This window comes from Vipera berus (assembly GCF_964194415.1).
Source record: "Vipera berus genome assembly, contig: HAP1_SCAFFOLD_53, whole genome shotgun sequence".
Taxonomy (NCBI): domain Eukaryota; kingdom Metazoa; phylum Chordata; class Lepidosauria; order Squamata; family Viperidae; genus Vipera; species Vipera berus.
The window spans coordinates 1-20,090 of NW_027673642.1; the positions used below are offsets into that span (position 1 = coordinate 1).

The 20,090-nt window shown below is 43.3% G+C and overlaps 1 protein-coding gene across 1 annotated transcript in view; it reads right to left on the reverse strand.

Moving 5' to 3' along the window:
- Positions 1-118: 118 nt before the first annotated feature.
- CMIP (c-Maf inducing protein) overlaps positions 119-20,090 on the reverse strand; it is a gene marked incomplete at its 3' end in the record, with an annotated part of 164,606 nt that continues 144,634 nt past the window's right edge. Inside the window, exons 8-19 of the mRNA XM_081346806.1 lie at positions 18,137-18,240; positions 16,926-17,030; positions 13,815-14,168; positions 12,245-12,310; positions 9,266-9,292; positions 7,565-7,613; positions 6,378-6,485; positions 5,115-5,231; positions 4,484-4,624; positions 3,641-3,688; positions 2,615-2,761; positions 119-224 (exon numbers count right to left, since the gene is read on the reverse strand). Of these exons, the coding sequence (XP_081202932.1) occupies positions 119-224; positions 2,615-2,761; positions 3,641-3,688; positions 4,484-4,624; positions 5,115-5,231; positions 6,378-6,485; positions 7,565-7,613; positions 9,266-9,292; positions 12,245-12,310; positions 13,815-14,168; positions 16,926-17,030; positions 18,137-18,240 (1,372 nt within the window). The remainder of the gene's footprint in view (positions 225-2,614; positions 2,762-3,640; positions 3,689-4,483; positions 4,625-5,114; positions 5,232-6,377; positions 6,486-7,564; positions 7,614-9,265; positions 9,293-12,244; positions 12,311-13,814; positions 14,169-16,925; positions 17,031-18,136; positions 18,241-20,090) is intronic.

The window sequence follows — 20,090 nt, forward strand, 5'->3', positions numbered from 1 at the left end:
TCTCTCTTTTCCCCCCTCCATTCAAAAGAAGAGGAGCAATTCTGTTGTTTAATTAACGCACTGCACAGAGTTGGTCCCAACTCTTCCCATCACCACACCAAGCTTTTTCATCACTTACAGCTCAGGGCCAGGAGACCAGCATCGGTAACGGGCGTTTCACACAGGTTGAGCACTTGAAGCATTGTGAGGTGTTCAGAGAGGAGCCGCAAACCTGCATCTCCAAACTGCACGGAAGAAAATAAATAAATAAAAAGAGTAATGTTTAAAAGGAGCAGTAAATGGTTGGAAAATAAACAAGCTCTAAACCAGGGGTCTTCAGACTTGGCAACGTTAAGACTTGTGGACTTCAACTCCCAGAATTCTTCAGCCAGCTGAGGAATTCTGGGAGTTGAAGTCCACAAGTCTTAAAGTTGCCAAGTTTGAAGACTCCTGCTCTAAACCTATAGGATCGTTCTGGAGAACCAAAACGTCCATCTCAGGCTGGCTGAGGAATTCTGGGAGTTGAAGTCCACAAGTCTTAACGTTGCCAAGTTTGAAGACCCCTGCTCTAAACCTATAGGATCGTTCTGGAGAACCAAAATGTCCATCTCAAGCTGGCTGAGGAATTCTGGGAGTTGAAGTCCACAAGTCTTAACATTGCCAAGACCCCTGCTCTAAACCTATAGGATCGTTCTGGAGAACCAAAACGTCCATCTCAGGCTGGCTGAGGAATTCTGGGAGTTGAAGTCCACAAGTCTTAACGTTGCCAAGTTTGAAGACCCCTGCTCTAAACCTATAGGATCGTTCTGGAGAACCAAAACGTCCGTGTCAGGCAGCAAAGACCTGCCTTGATTTGAAAGCAAAATTCTAAATTGACGGAATTAGCAGAGGTGGCTAAACTGATGGTTTTGATAAAAGAAAAGAATAGAAGTACTTTTGTTTCTGCTTGGAAACCGCTCCTGGACTTTGTGCTTGAGGTGGGGGGAAAAATATACTTTGATTTTGGGTTTTACTGATTAGACTGATGTAGAAATGGCTAGATGGGTTTTTAAATATGTTTTAATTTTTAATTGTAGTTAATTTATTTTGGGGCTGTTATTTAATTCGTTTTTAATTTTTGTATTGTTGTTTTTTATTGTTGTAAGCCGCCCTGAGTCCTTTGGGAGATAGAGCGGCATATAAGTTCCAAAAATAAATAAATAAATAAATAAATAAATAGTTCATACCACTATAGAAATAAGTTGAGGTCTGATATTAATGCCTTTTTTTATTGCAACAGAGGGAGTCGGAAGTCAACGTCTCCCCGCCTCATTTCCACACTTCTCTTTTTTCTTTTTCCCTACCTTTGTTCCCTATTATTTGTTTTTGTATTTTCTTATCTTATAACTGAATAAAAATTAAAAGTAAAAAAAGGAAGGAAGGAAGGAAGGAAGGAAGGAAGGAAGGAAGGAAGGAAGGAAGGAAGGAAAGAAAGAAAGAAAGAAAGAAAGAAAGAAAGAAAGAAAGAAAGAAAGAAAGAAAGAAAGAAAGAAAGAAAGATGCTGAAGTACGTTTTATCCCAGGATTGTAGCAAGCTTTGGGCTGGATTCCAGAAAGATGCTTCAAAACAATGCGTTACCTCCCTGCAACCTTTTAAAGCAGCTGTGTCTTTTCCTAGGATTACAAGGAACTTCTATGAGCAAATCTGCGATCCTGAGAACTGCAGATAATGCCATGATTTGTGTTTCCAAGCATCTTTTGTGGAATTACATCTAAGGAATTGCACGACTTTGTTTAACACAAAATATTTTTCTATGGTCCAGAACGAGTTCTACCATCAATGTCCTTTAGATGTGGAAGATAACTACAATGTCTAATTTTGTTTCCCCCGGGAAACTGCTTCTGGAGTTTGTGCTTGGGATGGAAAAAAAAATATGAAATTTTGATTTTGGGATTTGTTGATTAGATCGGTTTTTTGCTATAGAAATGGCAAGTATATATTACTATATAAAAGTTAAAAAAAATGAGGTTGTAATGTTATTATCTTCTACTGTGCTAAAGAGTGTTGGAAGTCAATGCTTCCCCCCCATCTTCCCTCTTTTTCCCTACACTTTCCCTTCTTCTCTTTTTCTTCCCCAAGTTTCCCATTTATTTCATTTCCTTTGCATTTTATATTTTGACAAACTAATAACATTTGTAAACAGACAAATAAAAAAAAAGATAGGGAAGACAACTTCCAGTTCGCAGACAGTATAGGCTTATTGCAGATGATGAGAATATATCTGTGTGTGATTGAGGTGCAAGAAAAAATGACTGTAATACGGGGGGTCCCCAATCCCCGGTCCGTGGACCACCACCGGCCCACAACATGCCAGAAACCGGGCCACACAAACACACGGAGCTCCATCTGCGAGATGCAGACAGCATGCAAAACCACACCCCCTCCAGTACAGGGAAAAATGTCTCCCCATGGAATCGGTCCCTGGTGCCCAAAAGGTTGGGGCCCACTGCTGGTAATACATGGAGCAGAGGGACTCTGAAAGAGGAAGCCACGCTTTCGAGAGAAATCTCCTTAAAAGGGCTGGGTTGCTTGCACAGGACGAAAGCGGCTCTTCCTGTGGTGAAGCACTAGGCCCTCACGGTGCACTGCTCATACCTGAGTTGACCACAGGTTCAGCTGCTTGAGGGAAGGTAGTTTAATGAGCTGCTCTGCACAGGCACTTGTGACGTTGGTAAAGGCCAGGCTGAGGTTCTCCAAATTTCCAAAAGAGCCCGAGCTTAAGAGACGAGCTAGGTCCGCGTCCTGAAAAGTAGAAGATTGCAGTGATCAGTCAAGGAAACTCTCCCCTTTTTTTAAACAGAGAAACATGGATGGATGGATGGATGGATGGATGGATGGATGGATAGATAGATAGATAGATGATAGAAAGATAGATAGATAGATAGATAGATAGATAGATAGATAGATAGATAGATAGATAGATAGATAGATAGATAACCTTTATTGTAATTTTTCAATGTGGGCACACTGGCACACATTAAAAATGAAATTCTATTGCCTGCTCTCAAAGTGTACACATGCACAAGACACATATAGTCATGCTACATACATACATATGTATCTACCTACACCCTTACATATAAATACCAATAAATATTAATCACTGTCCATCTTGAAATACACAGTGGAAAGAACCTTGAGAGTTCACAAGGTTAATACTGCGACTGAATCTGATGTTCGGCTTTGGATACCACAAAGCCCCCTCCTCCAAGAAGACAATGAGGAAAACGGGTCGTCAAGAGGATGTGTAGCGTCCCAGACAATCCTGCGGACCCTGCTCAAACAACGCTTCTGTGCTATGTCCTGGAGGGAACTGCCAAAGATCCTTTCTGCCATCCTCACCACTCTCTGCCCCACCTTCCTATCCGAAGCAGTGATGCTTCCAAACCAGACTGTGATACTGTATACAGGATGCTCTCGATCGTCCCTCTATATATGCTCCTCATTGGCAGAGGAGTCTCTAATTCTATAAATTATACTGTGCATTCCTTCCATATAATGCCCAATACCAAGGAATGGTATTGTGACACATCAAATGTTGGACTTTGAGGAAGCAGGATAGGAAGACATTGACGTGTTCTGCAGGCTCAGGATCACACTGAGATTCAGAAGGGAACTCACCGTGGATTTTGATGGCAGTGTTAGCCTGGTGGGACCGCCTTTCCTCTGCTGCAAAAAAACAGATTCATTGCTTACAAATGTGACAACCATGGACCTACATTAGTAAAGCATAGGCTGGGGGCTGCAGAAGGTCCAGAGTTCAAGTCCACATCTTCTCTCTACAATAGGAGTGTCCAACCTCAAGAACTTTTTAAGACCTGTGGACTTCAACTCCCAGGCTGGCTGGGGAATTCTGGGAGTTGAAGTCCACAGGTCTTAAAGTTTCCCAGGTTGGACCCCCACCCCACCCCCACCCCGATATACATAATGACCTCTGTTGATATTGCCTCAATTCAGTGCCAAATAGTATAAGCAAAAATGAAAGTACATTCTTCAATGGATTACAATCAAATGTCTTCTCCGTGATGCTTCCTGCTGTTTGGAATGATACCTTCCCTATTCAACATTCATACTGCTCCCACTTTCTGATTTTTTTAAATTGCACTAACTAACTAACTAACTAACTAACTAACTAACTAACTAACTAACTAACTAACTAACTAACTGTGGCTTAGACTTAGTCCTCTCTGAACTTCTGGTCTCTGTTCTTTTATTGTGTGGAATTTCTGACCAACCAGCAGGTGGCAGCATCTAGCCTATTTGGGTGGATCATGAAAAAGCTAAGTGGGACCACACCTGGCCAAATCTTGGATGGGAGAATCTCAAGAAGCAAGTCTGTAGGCTAGAACTATATGTCAAGCCAAGTCTTGGAGGATTCCATGAAGCAAACAGGATAACACCTGCTCCTCCAAAGTAGAAAGGTGGAATATATATATATATATATATATAATCCGAGAAGCTCACCAGCTCTTTGAGTTCTCTCTGTCGGTCACAAAGCTGCTCGTACATTTTCTTCCCCACCTCAGTGCTTTCGAGGGTCGAGATGATCTGAAGCTGCGTGTCCTTGTTCTCAATGATGTTGTACTCCAGCATCAGGCAAAGGATCTGAGTGACAAGGAGAGAGAAAGGGGGGCCCCGTCACTGGAGGTAGACTCACAGCATCGCCCAGACTTGTCTGCTTTCCAAATGGCAAACACTGTGTTGAAGGAAAAGTCTTCATCATGGTTCAGTCCAAGCCGGGGATAAACAACATGGCGACTGCTTTAGGAAGAAGGTTACAGTTAAGATGGAGGGTTTGTTATCACTGTGAGTTGTGGGGGGGGATTTATCTCAATGTATACATGGTTGTACTTTGACAATAAAGGTTCGTTCATCAGGCCTATTTCTGACTAGAGACAGATACGTTTGCACCATTAAGGGTTGACCTGCTGTGTTTTTAAAGCTTGGGATCAATCCTTCTGTCCCTGAGTAGTCACAGAGATGTTTGGGATATTTCATTTTCAAAGGAAGGACAGACCAAATGCAGGCACGAAATATCTGCTTCCTTGTTTCTGTCTGGTGTGTCAAATAGACCAAGGGATAATGGCAGCCTTACCTCCACCATGGTTTGGTTGCCCCTCAATGCCAACAACATGCAAGGCCCCAGTTTGTTCTCAGCCAATGAAAGCAGAAACTTTTTTGTCTTGTAGCAGGAGCCCATTAAAATGTGAACCTGCAGGAGAAAGAGAGAGAGAGATAAAAGAAAGAGACACACAAACACACATAATTCAGGAAACATCTTTTGGTCCTTCTTCCAAAGTAGCCAGGAAGATGAATGGCCAAATCTTGCAAGAGCATTTTAATTCCAGTCCAGACTTCCCTAAATTATTGTCTTCCAGATATGTGGAATTATCTATTGCTCTCAACTCAGCATAAGATGATAAGTGTTAGAGTTACATCTTTGGAAAATAATTTAGGGAAGGGATGCTCCAAGTTAAAAAGTATAGTTTTCTGGTTAAATTTGGCAATAGCAATAGCAATAGCACTTAGACTTATATGCCGCTTCATAGAGCTTTACAGCCATCTTTAAGTGATTTATAGAGTCACCATATTGCCCCCAACAATCTGGGTCCTCATTTTACAGACCTCAGAAGGATGGAAGGCTTGAGTCGGTCAGGATCGAACTCCTGGCAGTGAGCAGTGAATTAGCCTGTAATACTGTATTCTAACCACTGCACCACTGTGGCTCTTGTTTTATCCCTAAGAAAATAGGTAAACAGGTATAAATTCTTAAAACAAAAGTCAACTTGCTTCTCTTTTCAATTTCTTGTGACTTTCAATCTTAGGAGATTCTTTGTTTGCTCCTTTATCTAGTTCGGATGCCCAACTTCTACTCTGGTTCTAAAAGGACCAAAACTTTTTTTTCTCCAGCTCAGAGGTGGGAAATCTGTGTCTGTACATAATCTGGAGTATGTGTCTCTCCTTCGTGAAGATGTAGACTTTAGACAGGAGGTGAGTGAAGGGTATCCTATATCTAGCACGAGAGCAGTAAGTTTAGCATATTGTGAATGCAACCAGACCGTAATGATAAGTGGGAATGGCCTTGGGAGACAGGGGGAAGAACCATGGTAGGACAAAAGACAACTTAGCCTACAAAATGAATGGGAGCAGGCAAACATTTCAGAAGGGACCCTCCCTACTTTCTTGAGCTGTAAAGGGGGTGGGTGGGGGAAGAGATGTACTTTCAGAGTTGCTAGATTCTGTCAATGTAGCTTTACAATAAAATAGAATTAGCCCATCTGGCTGCTTTTCCTATCTGGACCACCTTGCAAAAGTGACAACATGAGAGCAAAAAAGACTGTGAAGAACTGGCACATACCATACTGGCAAACAGTTCCCCATCATCATCACATGCCACACCACCAGGGCTGTAGAGCTGGAACCAGCCGTCCTTGCCGGCCCGCACGCTCAACAAACAGGAATGAACCTGGTAGAAGAAAGACACATGAGAAGGTGGCCTTCAAAATAATTGTGCAGAGGAAGAAAAATGGAGACCTCTGGTGCTCTAAGGGCTGCTTAACTCCTGCTCCTCCTGGTTGAGCATGTTGACGAAGCCACTAGGAGCTGCAGTACCCCAACCTTGCAGAAGACACATTCCTTCTCACTGGAATGGTACCCAGCTCAGCAATAAAACACATTCCTCCTTGCACCTGATTAGGCACCAGGTGTTCCACTGGAACACTTTTCTTGCAATCTGCAACAGGTCAAGGAGTCTGCAAAATGGGCCCTCTGATCTAAACCCTGGAGCTGATGGGAAAGAAGGAGAAGACGACTTTGTCTCCTGCAACTGAAAGTTTTATGTATCTGTTGTAGTTATGCACCCCGTTGTAGGCCTGGGATTTCTGAAGAATTCGGGTTTTCCATCCAGATGTTTTAAAATGTTGGCAGTCTTTCCTGGGTGCTCAAAACAAATATCCCCCCTTATATTAATCATCCCTCTGTCCATCATAACTGTCTGTCTGTCATATCTATCTACTGTATCTATATGTCTGTCTGTCTGTCTGTCTGTCTGTCTGTCTGTCTGTCTGTCTGTCTCTCTCTCTCTCTCTATCTATCTATCTATCCATCCATCCATCCATCTACCTATCCATCCATCCATCCATCCATCCACATCTGCAACAAACATAGACATAACTGTGTGCATGCCACCATCACAACAACAAGCATTTCTGTGATGCAAGCAAATGTTCAGTCTCGGTTATTCAGGAGATGAAGGGCATTTATCTGGAGTATTCATTTTGCCCTGCAATTTCCAGATGCAACAATTCTAGCCAAGCCTCCGAGATATCCAAGCTGTGTTTCATGCATGAAATCATTTATAAGAAGGCAGCAACATGAAATCATTTATAAGAAAGCAGCAACAGGCTCCAAAAGTCTTTTCAGGAAAAATATCAAAGCCGAGAGGGCGACTTGCACGACGGAACTCCAAGCAATTTATAGCCTGCATGTTTTGCCAAACAACCCGTCTCCCTCTTTTTTTGGTGCTAGGCAGGACGGAACACTTACTTCTTGTCTTGGGTCTTCTGCAAATCTTTGAATGACGTACTTCAGCTCCCTGGAAAAGAAAGAAAGAAAGAAAGAAAGAAAGAAAGAAAGAAAGAAAGAAAGAAAGAAAGAAAGAAAGAAAGAAAGAAAGAAAGAAAGAAAGAAAGAAAGAAAGAAAGAAAGAAAGAAAGAAAGAAAGAAAGAAAGAAAGAAAGAAAGAAAGAAAGAAAGAAAGAAAGAAAGAAAGAAAGAAAGAAAGAAAGAAAGAAAGAAAGAAAGAAAGAAAGAAAGAAAGGTATGCGGTTGGTCATCTCCCAAAAAATACAGAGTACAGCTGTTTGCATTTCATTCTGATGATGGGCTGAGTGAAAAGTTACAAGGAAACGTGGAGGGAACGATTACGTTCTTCTGAACTGGGGCTTTACACAGTGGGAAAAGGTCTTCCAACAGCCTTGAAACAACCCATGATAGTTAAGGACTTTAATCCTCGGAGACTGGAAAGCGTCTCACCTGGAGATCCCTACCCCATTCTGCGGCTTCTTTTAGCCAGACAAATTCACAGCTGGAGACCTCTTGATGCAAGCCAAGGGGGAATGTGGATGCAAGCCAAGGGGGAATTCTGTGTGTGTGTGTGGGAAGGAAGGTGTTTGGAATCCTCGACTGGTTTGTCCAGGATGGGATAAGGACTTGGGTAGGGAGTTGGACAAAAAGACCTCCAACGTCCCTTCCAGGCCTATGATTGCACAATTCCTTGCATGTAGAAAACAAGCATTTCAGTTCAGTGGCTGGAACCTCTCTTTCTGACCTGCTGTCAAGCATCAAACAAACATTATTCTGCTTCAGCCATTGTTGTTTCTTAGCTTGCCTACAGACACAGCGGGGAGGGGGATGTTTAGGTCCAGTCTGAGAACCAAGGTCATTGGAGAACCACTTGGGTGGGACGTGAAGAATTTTCTCATAACAATTGTCTGGGGTTTAATTGGGGAATGTGACTTGCACTGTCAGGGGAAAGGGGAGTTTCTATATTTTTAATTGACTGTTCTGGCGCCAATGTAACCAGAGCTGGTTTTCTATTCATCCGTGCCGATATGCTGTACTCAATAAATGTCTCAACTGTGCTTACTTCGTTGGGATCATCGGTTGGAACCTGGACACCTGCTCTAGCTGACTGACAAAGCATCCTTCCATCATCACTTTGAACAGGGGTCTTCAAACTTGGCCCTTTTATGACTTGTGGACTTCAACTCCCAGAATTCCTCAGCCAGGCACGCTTGCCAAGGAATTGTGGGAGTTGAAGTCCACAAGTTATAAAAGGGCCAAGTTTGAAGACCTCTGACTTTGAACATCCTGCTTGGACACATGGGAATGGCTACAGGGAAAGGCTGTTCTTGTCTAATGGCTGGTAGCATGATTTGATCCTGCTGAACTGGGGGGCGGGCAAAATAGTCCAGCTAAGAAAATACTACAGTCGTCGAGACTGGATGCTACTGCATCATAAACTACTGAAGAATGGCTCTTGAGGGAAGTGTGATCCTTTTTGCGTGGCAGAGAAAATGCCTGGGTTGTGTTCCTCCACTTTTATGAATGGAGGAGGTGTATTGGGCAGGGGTCTCTTTTAGTCTTTACAACTAAGAGTCTATCGCTTTTGAAACTTTTGACCCAGTAAAAGTACTGGGTCAACCCCGTACTACAGGAGATTATTTCAAGCAAATAAGCACTTACTTTGTGAACTTCTCATGTGCAAGAGCCCTGAAATAAAAACACAGGATATTAGGCAGGTGTTTCCGCCCCCCCCCCAAAAAAAACAACAACAATAATACAAAATCCATAGATCCAATGCATATCAAGAAATGACTTAGGAGCTGCCTCAGGGCTCTTCAAACTTGGCCCTTTTATGACTTGTGGATTTCAACTCCCAGAATTCCTCAACCAGCGTGCCTGGCTGAGGAATTCTAGGAGTTGAAGTCCACAAGTCATAAAAGGGCCAAGTTTGAAGACCCCTGAGCTACATTGTCTCTTGTCCTCTCAGCTGTACTGGACTATTAGCCCCATCATCCTAGCCTTTCTGACCACCGGCTTTTAGAGATTTTAAGGAAAGTCACCATGTTGAGCTGCACATGTTCAAAGAGAACAAAACCAAAAGTGGAATAGAGGGAGAAACACTCTTTTAATAAAACAGAGCTAAAAACACAGATAAATCTGACAAAAACGGCCTTTGATGGAAAGGTTCTTTAATCTGTTATGTTTTAGGGCTGTGTGATACTGGGGATTTAGTTCAGAAGGGGCCGTTTAACACAGAAGAGGGCAAACATGAGACTTGTTTGAGATTCATTAAAGTACCTACATCTGCCCAGCTACCCAAATGCTTTCATGAGCCACATACAGAAACCGCATTTATGACTTACATGTTTCAGAAGGCCTCTTCCTAATAAGATCTGAAGCCCAGCACTATCCTAATATGTTTTATCATGAGATACACCAGCTTTTTTCACGATGAAGGCAGACCTGATGGGAGTTTTAATGCTTAGGAATTTGTTCTTTGGGAGAACTATGGTTTGAGCACCAAAAAAAATCAGTCCATGTATGTGTTTATAAACATGTGAGAAGCTGACGAGAAGTAGGCCAAGTCAGTGAATTTTAGTTATTTTTTTTAACTGTGTCCCTTAATTGGTGAGGAGATAGGAAGTAAAATGAATAATTCAGTAAGAAAACATTAGAATGTTTTCTCAGTCATTCAGGCAGAATTGTCTGGAAGTTGGGTCAAGCCAACTGGACTTACTTTCTTGTTGGTTTGAGACATTTCACTGCCCATCCAAGCAGCTTCTTCAGTCTGAACAAGTTGGTTAGGGGAATCAGAGTAGGCAGAGAGTTGTTAGGATATCCAACTCAGTGGTGGGATTCGGCCGGTTTGCACCACTTCGGCAGAACCGGTAGCTAATTTTTTGTTGCCCAGGCCCAGAACAGACTTCTGGAAGCTGCATCCACACAGAGAACCGGTTGTTCACCTATTTGAATCCCACCACTGGCCCAACTCCTAAAATTGTTAGGGATATTCCCTCCCCAGCCTCAGGGTTTCTTCCTCAGATTCCCCCTAGCCAACTTGTTCAGACTGAAGAAGCTGCTTGGATGGGCAGTGAAATCTCTCAAACCAACAAGAAAGTAAGTCCAGTTGCCGTGACTCAACTTCCAGGTTATTAGAATGAGCCTCAACTACCAGCTGTAGCAGTCTCTTGACTGCCATCATTCCGGCGAGCCTGTGACCCAAAGCCAACTCAACCTCAACTAAATTGAAGTTAATATCATCAAGAGCAAGGCTGGGCAATTTCCGTTCTTTGAATCTGGGAGTCTCACAAAATCAAACATCTAAAATTGGGCGCCAAGGAAGTAAGCTACAACAGTGCAGGCAAACTACAAGAGTGAGATGTCGTGCTAATTTTCAATATGAAATGAGTAAGTACATTACACATCCGGTGTGTGCCGAATGCACTTCAGAGAGTTATTTGGAAAAAGCCAGTCTCAAAATTTCCTCTAACAAGGTCGCAGCCTCCCCAATCCTCAACCCATGCAAAACTACTGTATGGAGGCTTAAAAGGGAGCTCATTCATACTTAAGGCATATTGGGAGAAAGAAAAAGAAAAAAAAAGCTCGTGTGTCATCAAAGACGCAAATGGAAATTTCTAGGTCCAGGAGACCAAAAACCATGCGTTTGCGTAAACAGGATTTTCAGCTTGATTCCAGTCCCAGGTGTGCTTGTTAATTGCACTGCAATTAAAGCCCATTGCGTCTGAATTAACATTAGCAAAGCAATTAATGGTCACTTGCTCAGAGGTCCTTGCATCACATTCTCACTCTGCCCTGGGGTCCTTGGTTAAAAAAAAAAAAACCAACCTAACTCAGATAAATGACACCAAGGACTTTTCTCCATTTCTCCCCGGTCTTTTAGAAGAAAAGCAAGTTGCTGAAAACTGGGGCCTTGCAAGGCACCAGGCTCCCCACGGAGGCTTAAGCTTGCAAATTGGATGATTATAGGCTGTAATGTTCACCCCACAGAGACATCTTCATTTCATAAACACTGGTGTCATTAATAGGCTTCAGAGGGACCATCAGCAACTGTTTCGCTGGATTCAAACACTATGTTTATGGAATGGCATGTGGTTTGATGCTTCTTCTTTCAGCGGGCTGTCTTGTCCTAGCACATCTGCTGAGACGACTGCTAAGTTACCTCTTGTTTGATCCCAACAACTCAGCCTGTTTACTTTTAATTTCAATTTTTGAGAAGTCCCTTTCACCTACATCTGACCCTGGGACTACATTTTTCCAGATTCAAGGTGGGTCTGGCAAATTTCTCAGTAAGTGATCAATCACCCTTCGGTGAAAGCCTAGGTCCACCCTTCAAATCTCATAAAAACTCATGGGATGATCATGTAAAGTCCTTGTGCAATTATCCCAAGACTCTAGCCATTGTTTTGCATTTTCAAAATGATTTTAATTTGCAGCTTTGCAAATATCTTTTTTTTTAAAGAGGGAGAAAGGAAAAGGTAAACTGCAACAACAATTTCCTTTGTGGCTGCGGGTTTAAATGGTGGGACTCTGTTTTATGTATTACAAAGGCAAAATAAACCATTGATTAGTTAGTTCTGACCAATGCAAGCTATCTTCCAGGAAAAGAGCAAATGAAACATCCGAAAAACAAAAACTTACTCTTTGGGGAAAGGGATGGGCTGGAGCAAACTGGCCAGAGCAGGTCTCCAATCTTCGTAATCTGATCTGTAATTAGAAAAGCATAATTAGTCTAAAGTCCGTTGTCTTTGTGCATGAGTTTAACCTTGGTCTCTGGCAGCCTTCTTTACCTGAGGCCCCAGGAACTACCCAGATGAGGCTCCCAATAGCTCAACCCTCCTGGTCATTGACCATCCTAAATAGGAATTCTGGAAATTATAGTTTGAGCTTTTTAGAGAGTACCTAGAAAAGACTATCCCACTCCAACTTCATTTATTCAACTTCCAACTTTTTAATTGGCCCAATGGGGAAACCCTAATATTCACCTATGTCCACCATGTGTTTTATCTGTTAATTTCATTTATTGTTGTGGTTGATGAACCTGCAAGCTGCAATTTTGTTGTCTTTTGCAAGGAATCAGTGCTGACTTAACACAAACTTGTTACCGTATATAATCCTCCAATGGAACAAGAGTTGCTGGGAACAGCACAGATACACAGGCTCCACCTTACCTGTAAACTGTGCTCAGGAGTCAAAATGCAAATAAAAAGGACCTTTTTCATCCTTAATGCTAATATTGGAATTCCATCAGCAGGACTAGATACCTCTTCCAACTTCCAGGAAGAGTGTTTAGATTTACTACTATGCTATGTGCGTATTTCATGGGATTCTTGCTGATGTTGAGAAGGTGGGTAGAAATGCATATGTGCACGCACACATGCATGTACACACACATTTAACCCAAGAAAGTCATGTGGATGGTTTTAAGTCATTTCTGGAGTTCCACCAGCAGGATTAGATGCTGCGTTGAACATCTACCCTTGAGGAACAGCATTAGATCTACTACTATGCTATCTGCTTGTTTCATGGGATTCCTGCTCATGTTGAGAAAAAGACAGGCGGAAATGCACACACGTGTACACACATGCATGTATATGTGCACTGAACCTAAGAAAGTCATGTGGACTGTCTGGATAATCATGGTGAAGAGCAACTTTGGAAGTATTTTTGGAGTTCCACCAGCAGGATTAGATGCTGCGTTGAACATCTACCCTTGAGGAACAGCGTTAGATTTACTATTATGTTACCTGCTTGTTTCACGGGATTCCTGCTGATGTTTTCTTTTTTAATTTTTTATTAGCTGATAGTATAAAATACCAAAACACAAAAGCAAGTAGTAGTAGGAAACAAAAGGGAGGGAAAGAGAAAAAGAGAAATGTGGAAGAGAGGGGGGAAAAGGAAAAAAAATGCATTGACTTCCAACTCCCTCTGTTGCAGTAGAATAGGGGATTAACATCGAACCTCAACTTTTTACTTTTCCATAATGGTATATAAACTAGCCATTTTTATAACAACAAATCAATCAAATCAGTAAAACCCAAAATCAAAGTTTCATTTTTTTTCCACCTCAAGCACCAAGTCCAGAAGTGGATTCCTGCTGAGGTTGAGAAGGACACTGGGTGTCCATACACACGGACACATGCCCACCCGCACCCTTAACCCAAGAAACTCCTGTGGACCATCTGGAAAGCCATGGGAAAGGGCAACTCACAGCATCTTGAGTATTTCCACAAAGCAGCCGAGGATGCGATCCGCCTGGGCACTGAGTTCGATGCTAATGCTACTGCAGGTGGGGCTAACCATCAAACAGTCAATCAGGTTGGGCTCGCTGTCGTTGCCAACGCTGGCGGTCATCTTCTGGTTGGCCACGTTGTTGCGTTCCACCTCGACGTGGATCTCATTGGACGTGACAATGACTGATTTCAGGCGGGATTCAGCCAACGTTGCTTCCCGAGACATCAGGTCAGGACTGGTGTGGAGAAGCCGAAGAGGCAGATTGGGCTTGCGGTCGCAAGGCTGCTGGCAGCCATTCCGGATTTCCTTCAGGCTTGGAGAATTGTCCCGGCTGTTGCAGGAAAAAAAAAAGCAAATGGGAAAGAATAAATAAGTTGAAGTTGCCAGACATAACAGAAATAGTGGGGAAGAGGCCAGACGGCAACTTCGCAAAGTTTTGCAACATATCCTCTTTTTTTTTTAATCAGCTTGCCTCTTTATGTTTTTTTTTAAAAAAATCTTGGCCAGCTGCTATTAAACTGTCCTATTTATACCAAAAGAAAACAAATGTCTCCCCAAAGGAATTTGCAATGCAGCCCCCGTTTTGTGGCAGTCTGTGAACTTGGCCATCCTGGGTAGGAATGCAATCGTCTCAGCCTGATGATGCAAAGCCGTGATGCAATGTTCCTTTCAATAAACAAACCACCAGGAGAGTCAACTCAATTTCCTAGAAAATTGATTTATGGAAGACAAAAAAAAACATCTTCCATCTCCATTCTTATCTCCCAAGAACTAACAGCACTCTTCCCTCCACACAAACCTTTAACTTCTGACAACTACGGATGTATGTGTGTTTGTGTGGCGGAAGATTTTCAGACTACACAGGAACACACATTGCTGCTTTTTTCATAATCAGATGTCTGCTCCAGCTTGTTCAGTATTGCTGCCTTCAGCAAGGAACAACGGGACCCTTGCCAATAGGTTTAAAATTGCAACCTCCATAAGTCTCAGCGACAATGCTCGTTGGCCAGGGATTCTGGAAACTGTAGTCAAAAATGTCTAGCACAGGGATCCCCAATCCCTGGTCCGTGGACCAGTACCGGGCCATGGCATGCCAGCAACCCATCCACACAAACAAGCAAAACCCCATCAGCAGGATGCAGGCAGCACACAAAACCACTCACTCTCCAGTCCACGGAGAAACCTCTCTCCACGGAACCGGTCCCTGGTGCCCAAAAGGTTGGAGACCTCTGGTCCAGCAGACATCAGGATGTCCATAGCTTGTCTAGGCTGATTTTCAAAGATTTTCAATCGATCAATCAGAATAGAGATGGAAGGGACCTTGGAGGTCTTCTAGTCCAACTCCCTGTTCAAGCAGGAGACCCTATACCATTTCAGACAATTGGCTGGCCAAAAGTGATTTATGGGCAGTAAAACATCCATTCTGGGCTCATCATAATTTCAAATGGTCATTAAACAACCGGTCATAACTCAAAAACTACCTGGTTTTTTTCCTCAACATAAGGATATTTTAAAAATCGGGACAGATCCTATCTCATCCTATCTTTGTAGATATCTCATCCACTCTAATGGCAGAAAGTGAAGAAGAACTAAAGAGCCTCTTGTTGCAGGTGAAGAAGGAGAGTGCAAAACTTGGGTTGAAACCTAACATGAAGGAAACCAAGATCATGGCATCCGACCCTCTCAATTCCTGGCAAATAGATGGGGAAGAAATGGAGGTAGTGACGGATTTTATTTTCTTGGGCTCCAAGATCAGTGCAGATGGGGACTGCACCCAAGAAATTAAAAGACGCTTGCTCCTCGGGAGGAAAGCCATGGCAAATCTAGACAGCACACTAAAAAGCAGAGACATCACCCTGTCAACAAAAGTGCCTATAGTCAAGGCTATGGTCTTCCCAGTTGCAATGTATGGCAGTGAAAGTTGGACCATAAGAAAGGCCGAGCGCCAAAGAATTGAGGCCTTTGAACTGTGGTGCTGGAGAAGACTCCTGCAAGTCCCCCGGACTGCAAGGTGATCAAACCGGTCAGTCCTAGAGGAGATCAACCCTGACTGCTCTTTAGAAGGCCAGATCCTGAAGCTGAAACTGAAATACTTTGGCCACCTAATGAGAAGGAAGGACTCACTGGAGAAGAGCCTAATGCTGGGAAAGATTGAGGGCAATAGAATGACAGAGAATGAGGTGGCGGGCAAGAGAGGAAGGGGACAACAGAGAAGGAGGTGGCTGGATGGAGTCACTGAAGCAGTAGGCGTGAGCCTAAATGGACTCCAGAAGATGGTAGAGGACAGGAAGGCCTGGAGGAACGTTGTCCATAGGGTCGCGATGGGTCGGACACGACTTCGCAGCTAACAACAACAACAACATCCTATCTTTGTGGATCAGTACAGATCCACAAACAAGAGGGGGGCCAACCTATTTTCCAAAGCACCAGAAGGCAAGACAAGAAATAAGGGATGGAAACTAATCAAGGAGAGAAGCAACCTAGAACGAAGGAGAAACTTCCCAAAAGTGAGAAGAATTAACCAGTGGAACGGCTTGCTCTCCAGAAGTTGTGAATGCTCTAACACTGGGGGTTTTTAAGAAGAGACTGGACAGCCACTTGACTGGACTTGGATGGGGTCTCCTGTTTGGGCAGAGGGTTGGACTAGAAGACCTCCAATGTCCCTTCCAGCTCTGTTATTCTGCTCTCCTCTGATTCCATGCAAGATATACATTTATTTCTGCTCATGCAGCACAGTTCTCTTCATAAAGGTCACAAGCTGGAAGCAATGTGCTCTCTTGTGTTGGTTTTTGAAGCCAAGCCCATGCCTCTTCACCAGAAGGCTTCTGAGCTTCACAGAGAGTTAATAAATAGCCTCCTGGTGAGCTGGCTGGTCTTCTACATACCAACTGAAGGTCTCCCACGTCATGCTGGCAAAAGTCCAAAACTGCCCCGTTCCCCACAGCTTCACCCCAATATCGAGAAACAACTCCACCCACCTGTCCTTGCAGAGTTTGCTGGGACAAACTTAACACGTTTGGATGCAAATGCATTTTCTTGCTCTGATGGTTCTCCCTGAAAAGGCTCACTGGGAGATGCAGTGACTGACCTGTTGATGAATTCTTCGTAGCAAGAATAAATGGCTGCTAAACAGACGGCAACGAGATTCGGAAGGACCCGGGGATGCGGACACTGACCAGTCGGCCCATGCATACTGGAATGACAGAGCAGGGATGTGAGATGGTGTATCCACATCGTTAAGGCAGGAGCAAGCATAAAGTCTAACAGAAGATATTTGCAGCTCAGGCTTGAACTGAGGGGGTCCCTGGTGCTCTCTGAGCTTGGTGGTTTTCTTGCAGACATTTCATGACCCAGCTGGGTAACATTATCAGTGTTAGAAGAGAGTGGGGTGAGGAGGAGGAGGAGGAGGAGGAGGAGGAGGAGGAGGAGGAGAATGACTATGGGATCCTTGTTGCTCGCTGAGCTTGGTGGTTTTCTTGCAGACATTTCATGACCCAGCTGGGTAACATTATCAGTGTTAGAAGAGTGTGGGGTTGGGAGGAGGAGGAGGAGGAGGAGGAGGAAGAGGAGGAGAATGACCATGGGATCCTTGTTGCTCTCTGAGCTTGATGGTTTACTTGAAGAAGTTTCATGACCCAGCTGGGTAACATCATCAGTGTTAGAAGTGGGGTTTACCTTGTAGGATAATGAAACATCTGCAAGAAAACCACCAAACTTAGACAGCACCAAGGACCACACAATGTGTAAATCCAGTTCCCCCAACTTAGTTTCATCGGGATTGCAGAATGCTGCACCCCTGTGTCCCAGTTGGGAAACCCCGATAACATTTTCAAAATTACTTTTATCTTATGCTTATTAATGTGTTAGATCTGTCAGCCAGGTTAACAACTCTATTAACCTAACACAGGAGTGAGTGCTGTGTTCTGTGGTGTGTTCTACTAGTTGTTAGTACATTACTGTTGTTTTATTTGCTTCACTCTGTTTTTGTTTTTTTAAGTTTTCGCTGGTCATTGACCGAGTAAATATTGATGGGATTCAGTTTTGTTGGACTGAATAATTTATTCAATCAATTCAAATCAATTTATTGGATTGATTCAATAATTTACTGATGAATGGAAATGAAACAGCAAGGAAGGGCTGCTAAATTATAGGCCAACATGGAGAGAAAACACCTTTTAAACTTATGGCAAAATGTTGGCTATCAAGGCTGCTGGCACGGAAAACAGTTGACATGAAGAAAGGATGAATATCCTACAAAGGGAGAGATTTATTTTTATTTTTTACCACACGAATATTTACCTGTGAATAAATTTCTTTACCACTTCCATGCCTGCATTCAGCTCATTCAAGGCCAGAATATACTCTTGGGTAAAAAGCCGCAACCGAGGACATTTACCAAAATCCTGTCCAAAACAGAAAAAAAGGAGATAAGTTAAGATCTGGAAGTGCTAAGGTGTGGACTTTCAATAAGGATGTCTTGAGGAATGGAAAGTTTTAATCGGTATTTATACAGTTATCCCTTGACTTACAACCATTAATTTTGTGATCATTCAAAGTTACAATGGCATTCATGGATACCTTTGAACTGCACTGGGATGTTTCTCTGTGTTGTGTATGTGTGTGCATGTGGGTAGGTGCATAAGGGTATTTTTGGGGGGGAGCTGAATGCAACAAAACTTCATTTTTAATCCATGCTGATTAGTGTCACATTTAAAGTGACAATAACATTTTTATTTTATTCTATTTCTATTCTGTTGAAAGAAGGGACTTAGGAACAGTCCTCACGCTTGTGACGGTCATAGCAGCCTCAAGATCAGGCAAGCAAAATTTGAATTCTTGGTATTTACAACAGTTGCAGTGTCCTGGGTCATGTGATCACCGTTTGGGAACTTTTCAGGTGGTTTCAGAGAAGAAAAGTCAATGCGGGGGGGGGGGGGGAAAGCCAGTTGCTTTTAAACAACCATGGGAATTGCTTTAATTGCTTGCAAACTTCCACAGCTTTGAAGTTGCTGTTTGTAGATGTGGTGTTTTAGAAAATGCTTCTTCCCCTGCTTGAATGAAACGTGGTCCAAGAGGAAAGTTTGCAAAAAGAATAAACGTGCCAAATAGGGTCAGGCCAATTCTGAGGCAGAGAGAGGCAGCTGAGGCAGCCAGCTGATTATTTTTTTTAGATGTCACGAAACAGCAGCAAATTTGCTAGTTTATTTAATTTGCTGCTGTTGTGTTATTACAACACTGGTGAGCTCCACAGCTTCGGAGGCCGAGCTCAGTGGATACCTTCAGGCAATAGGCATCCTTGCTTTCCTTTGAACATTTTGGGTCTTCAGTTTTACTTGGAAATAAGGCATGCAGGGTGGATGGTGGGACACAGAGTAGTCTAAATTGGTCCAACAAAGTCTGCCACCAAACGTTCTCCAGAGGTTTTGGGTTATAACTTCCATTGTGGATGGAAGCTACGGGCCACTGCAAACATCTGGAGGCTTTCAGGATGCTTGTCCACATTAAAGATCAACAGTGAATTTATTCTTGAGCTCAGAATCTTATGTAGCCCAAATGAGAGCCAGGAATTGACGAGGTCAAGGGACAGAGAGACCTAACATTTTAGGGGGAAAATACCTATACAGAAGGAAGGGGAAGCAGCCCAAGATAACTAAGCATGTTTGTCTGTGAAAAGAGAGGTGGTGGTTGGGGGGAATTGTAAAGTGTGTCCCAGTGGTGACGCAGTGGTTAGAATGCAGTATTGAAGGCTAATTCTGCCCACAGCCAGGAGTTTGATCCTAACCGGCTCAAGATTTACTCAGCCTTCCAAGGTAGGTAAGCTGAGGACCCAGATTGCTGGTGGCAATATGCTTAGAGAGGGCTGTAAAAACACTATGAAGTGGCATATAACTCTAAGTGTTATTGTTATTGCTATTGTTTCTGTCTATCAGTGTGGAAGAAGTAAAAGGTAAAGGTTCCCCCGCACATGCGTGCTAGTCGTTTCCAACTCTAGGGGCCGGTGCTCATCTCCGTTTCAAAGCCGAAGAGCCAGCACTTGTCCGAGGACGTCTCCATGGTCATGTGGCCGGCATGACTAGATGCCAAAGGTGCACGGAACGCTGTTACCTTCCCACCGTAGTGGTCCCTATTTTTTTACTTGCATTTTTTACGTGCTTTCGAACTGCTAGGTTGGCAGAAGCTGGGATGAGTAACAGGCGCTCACACTGCTACGCGGCACTCGGGATTCGACATGCCAAACTGCCGACCTTCTGAT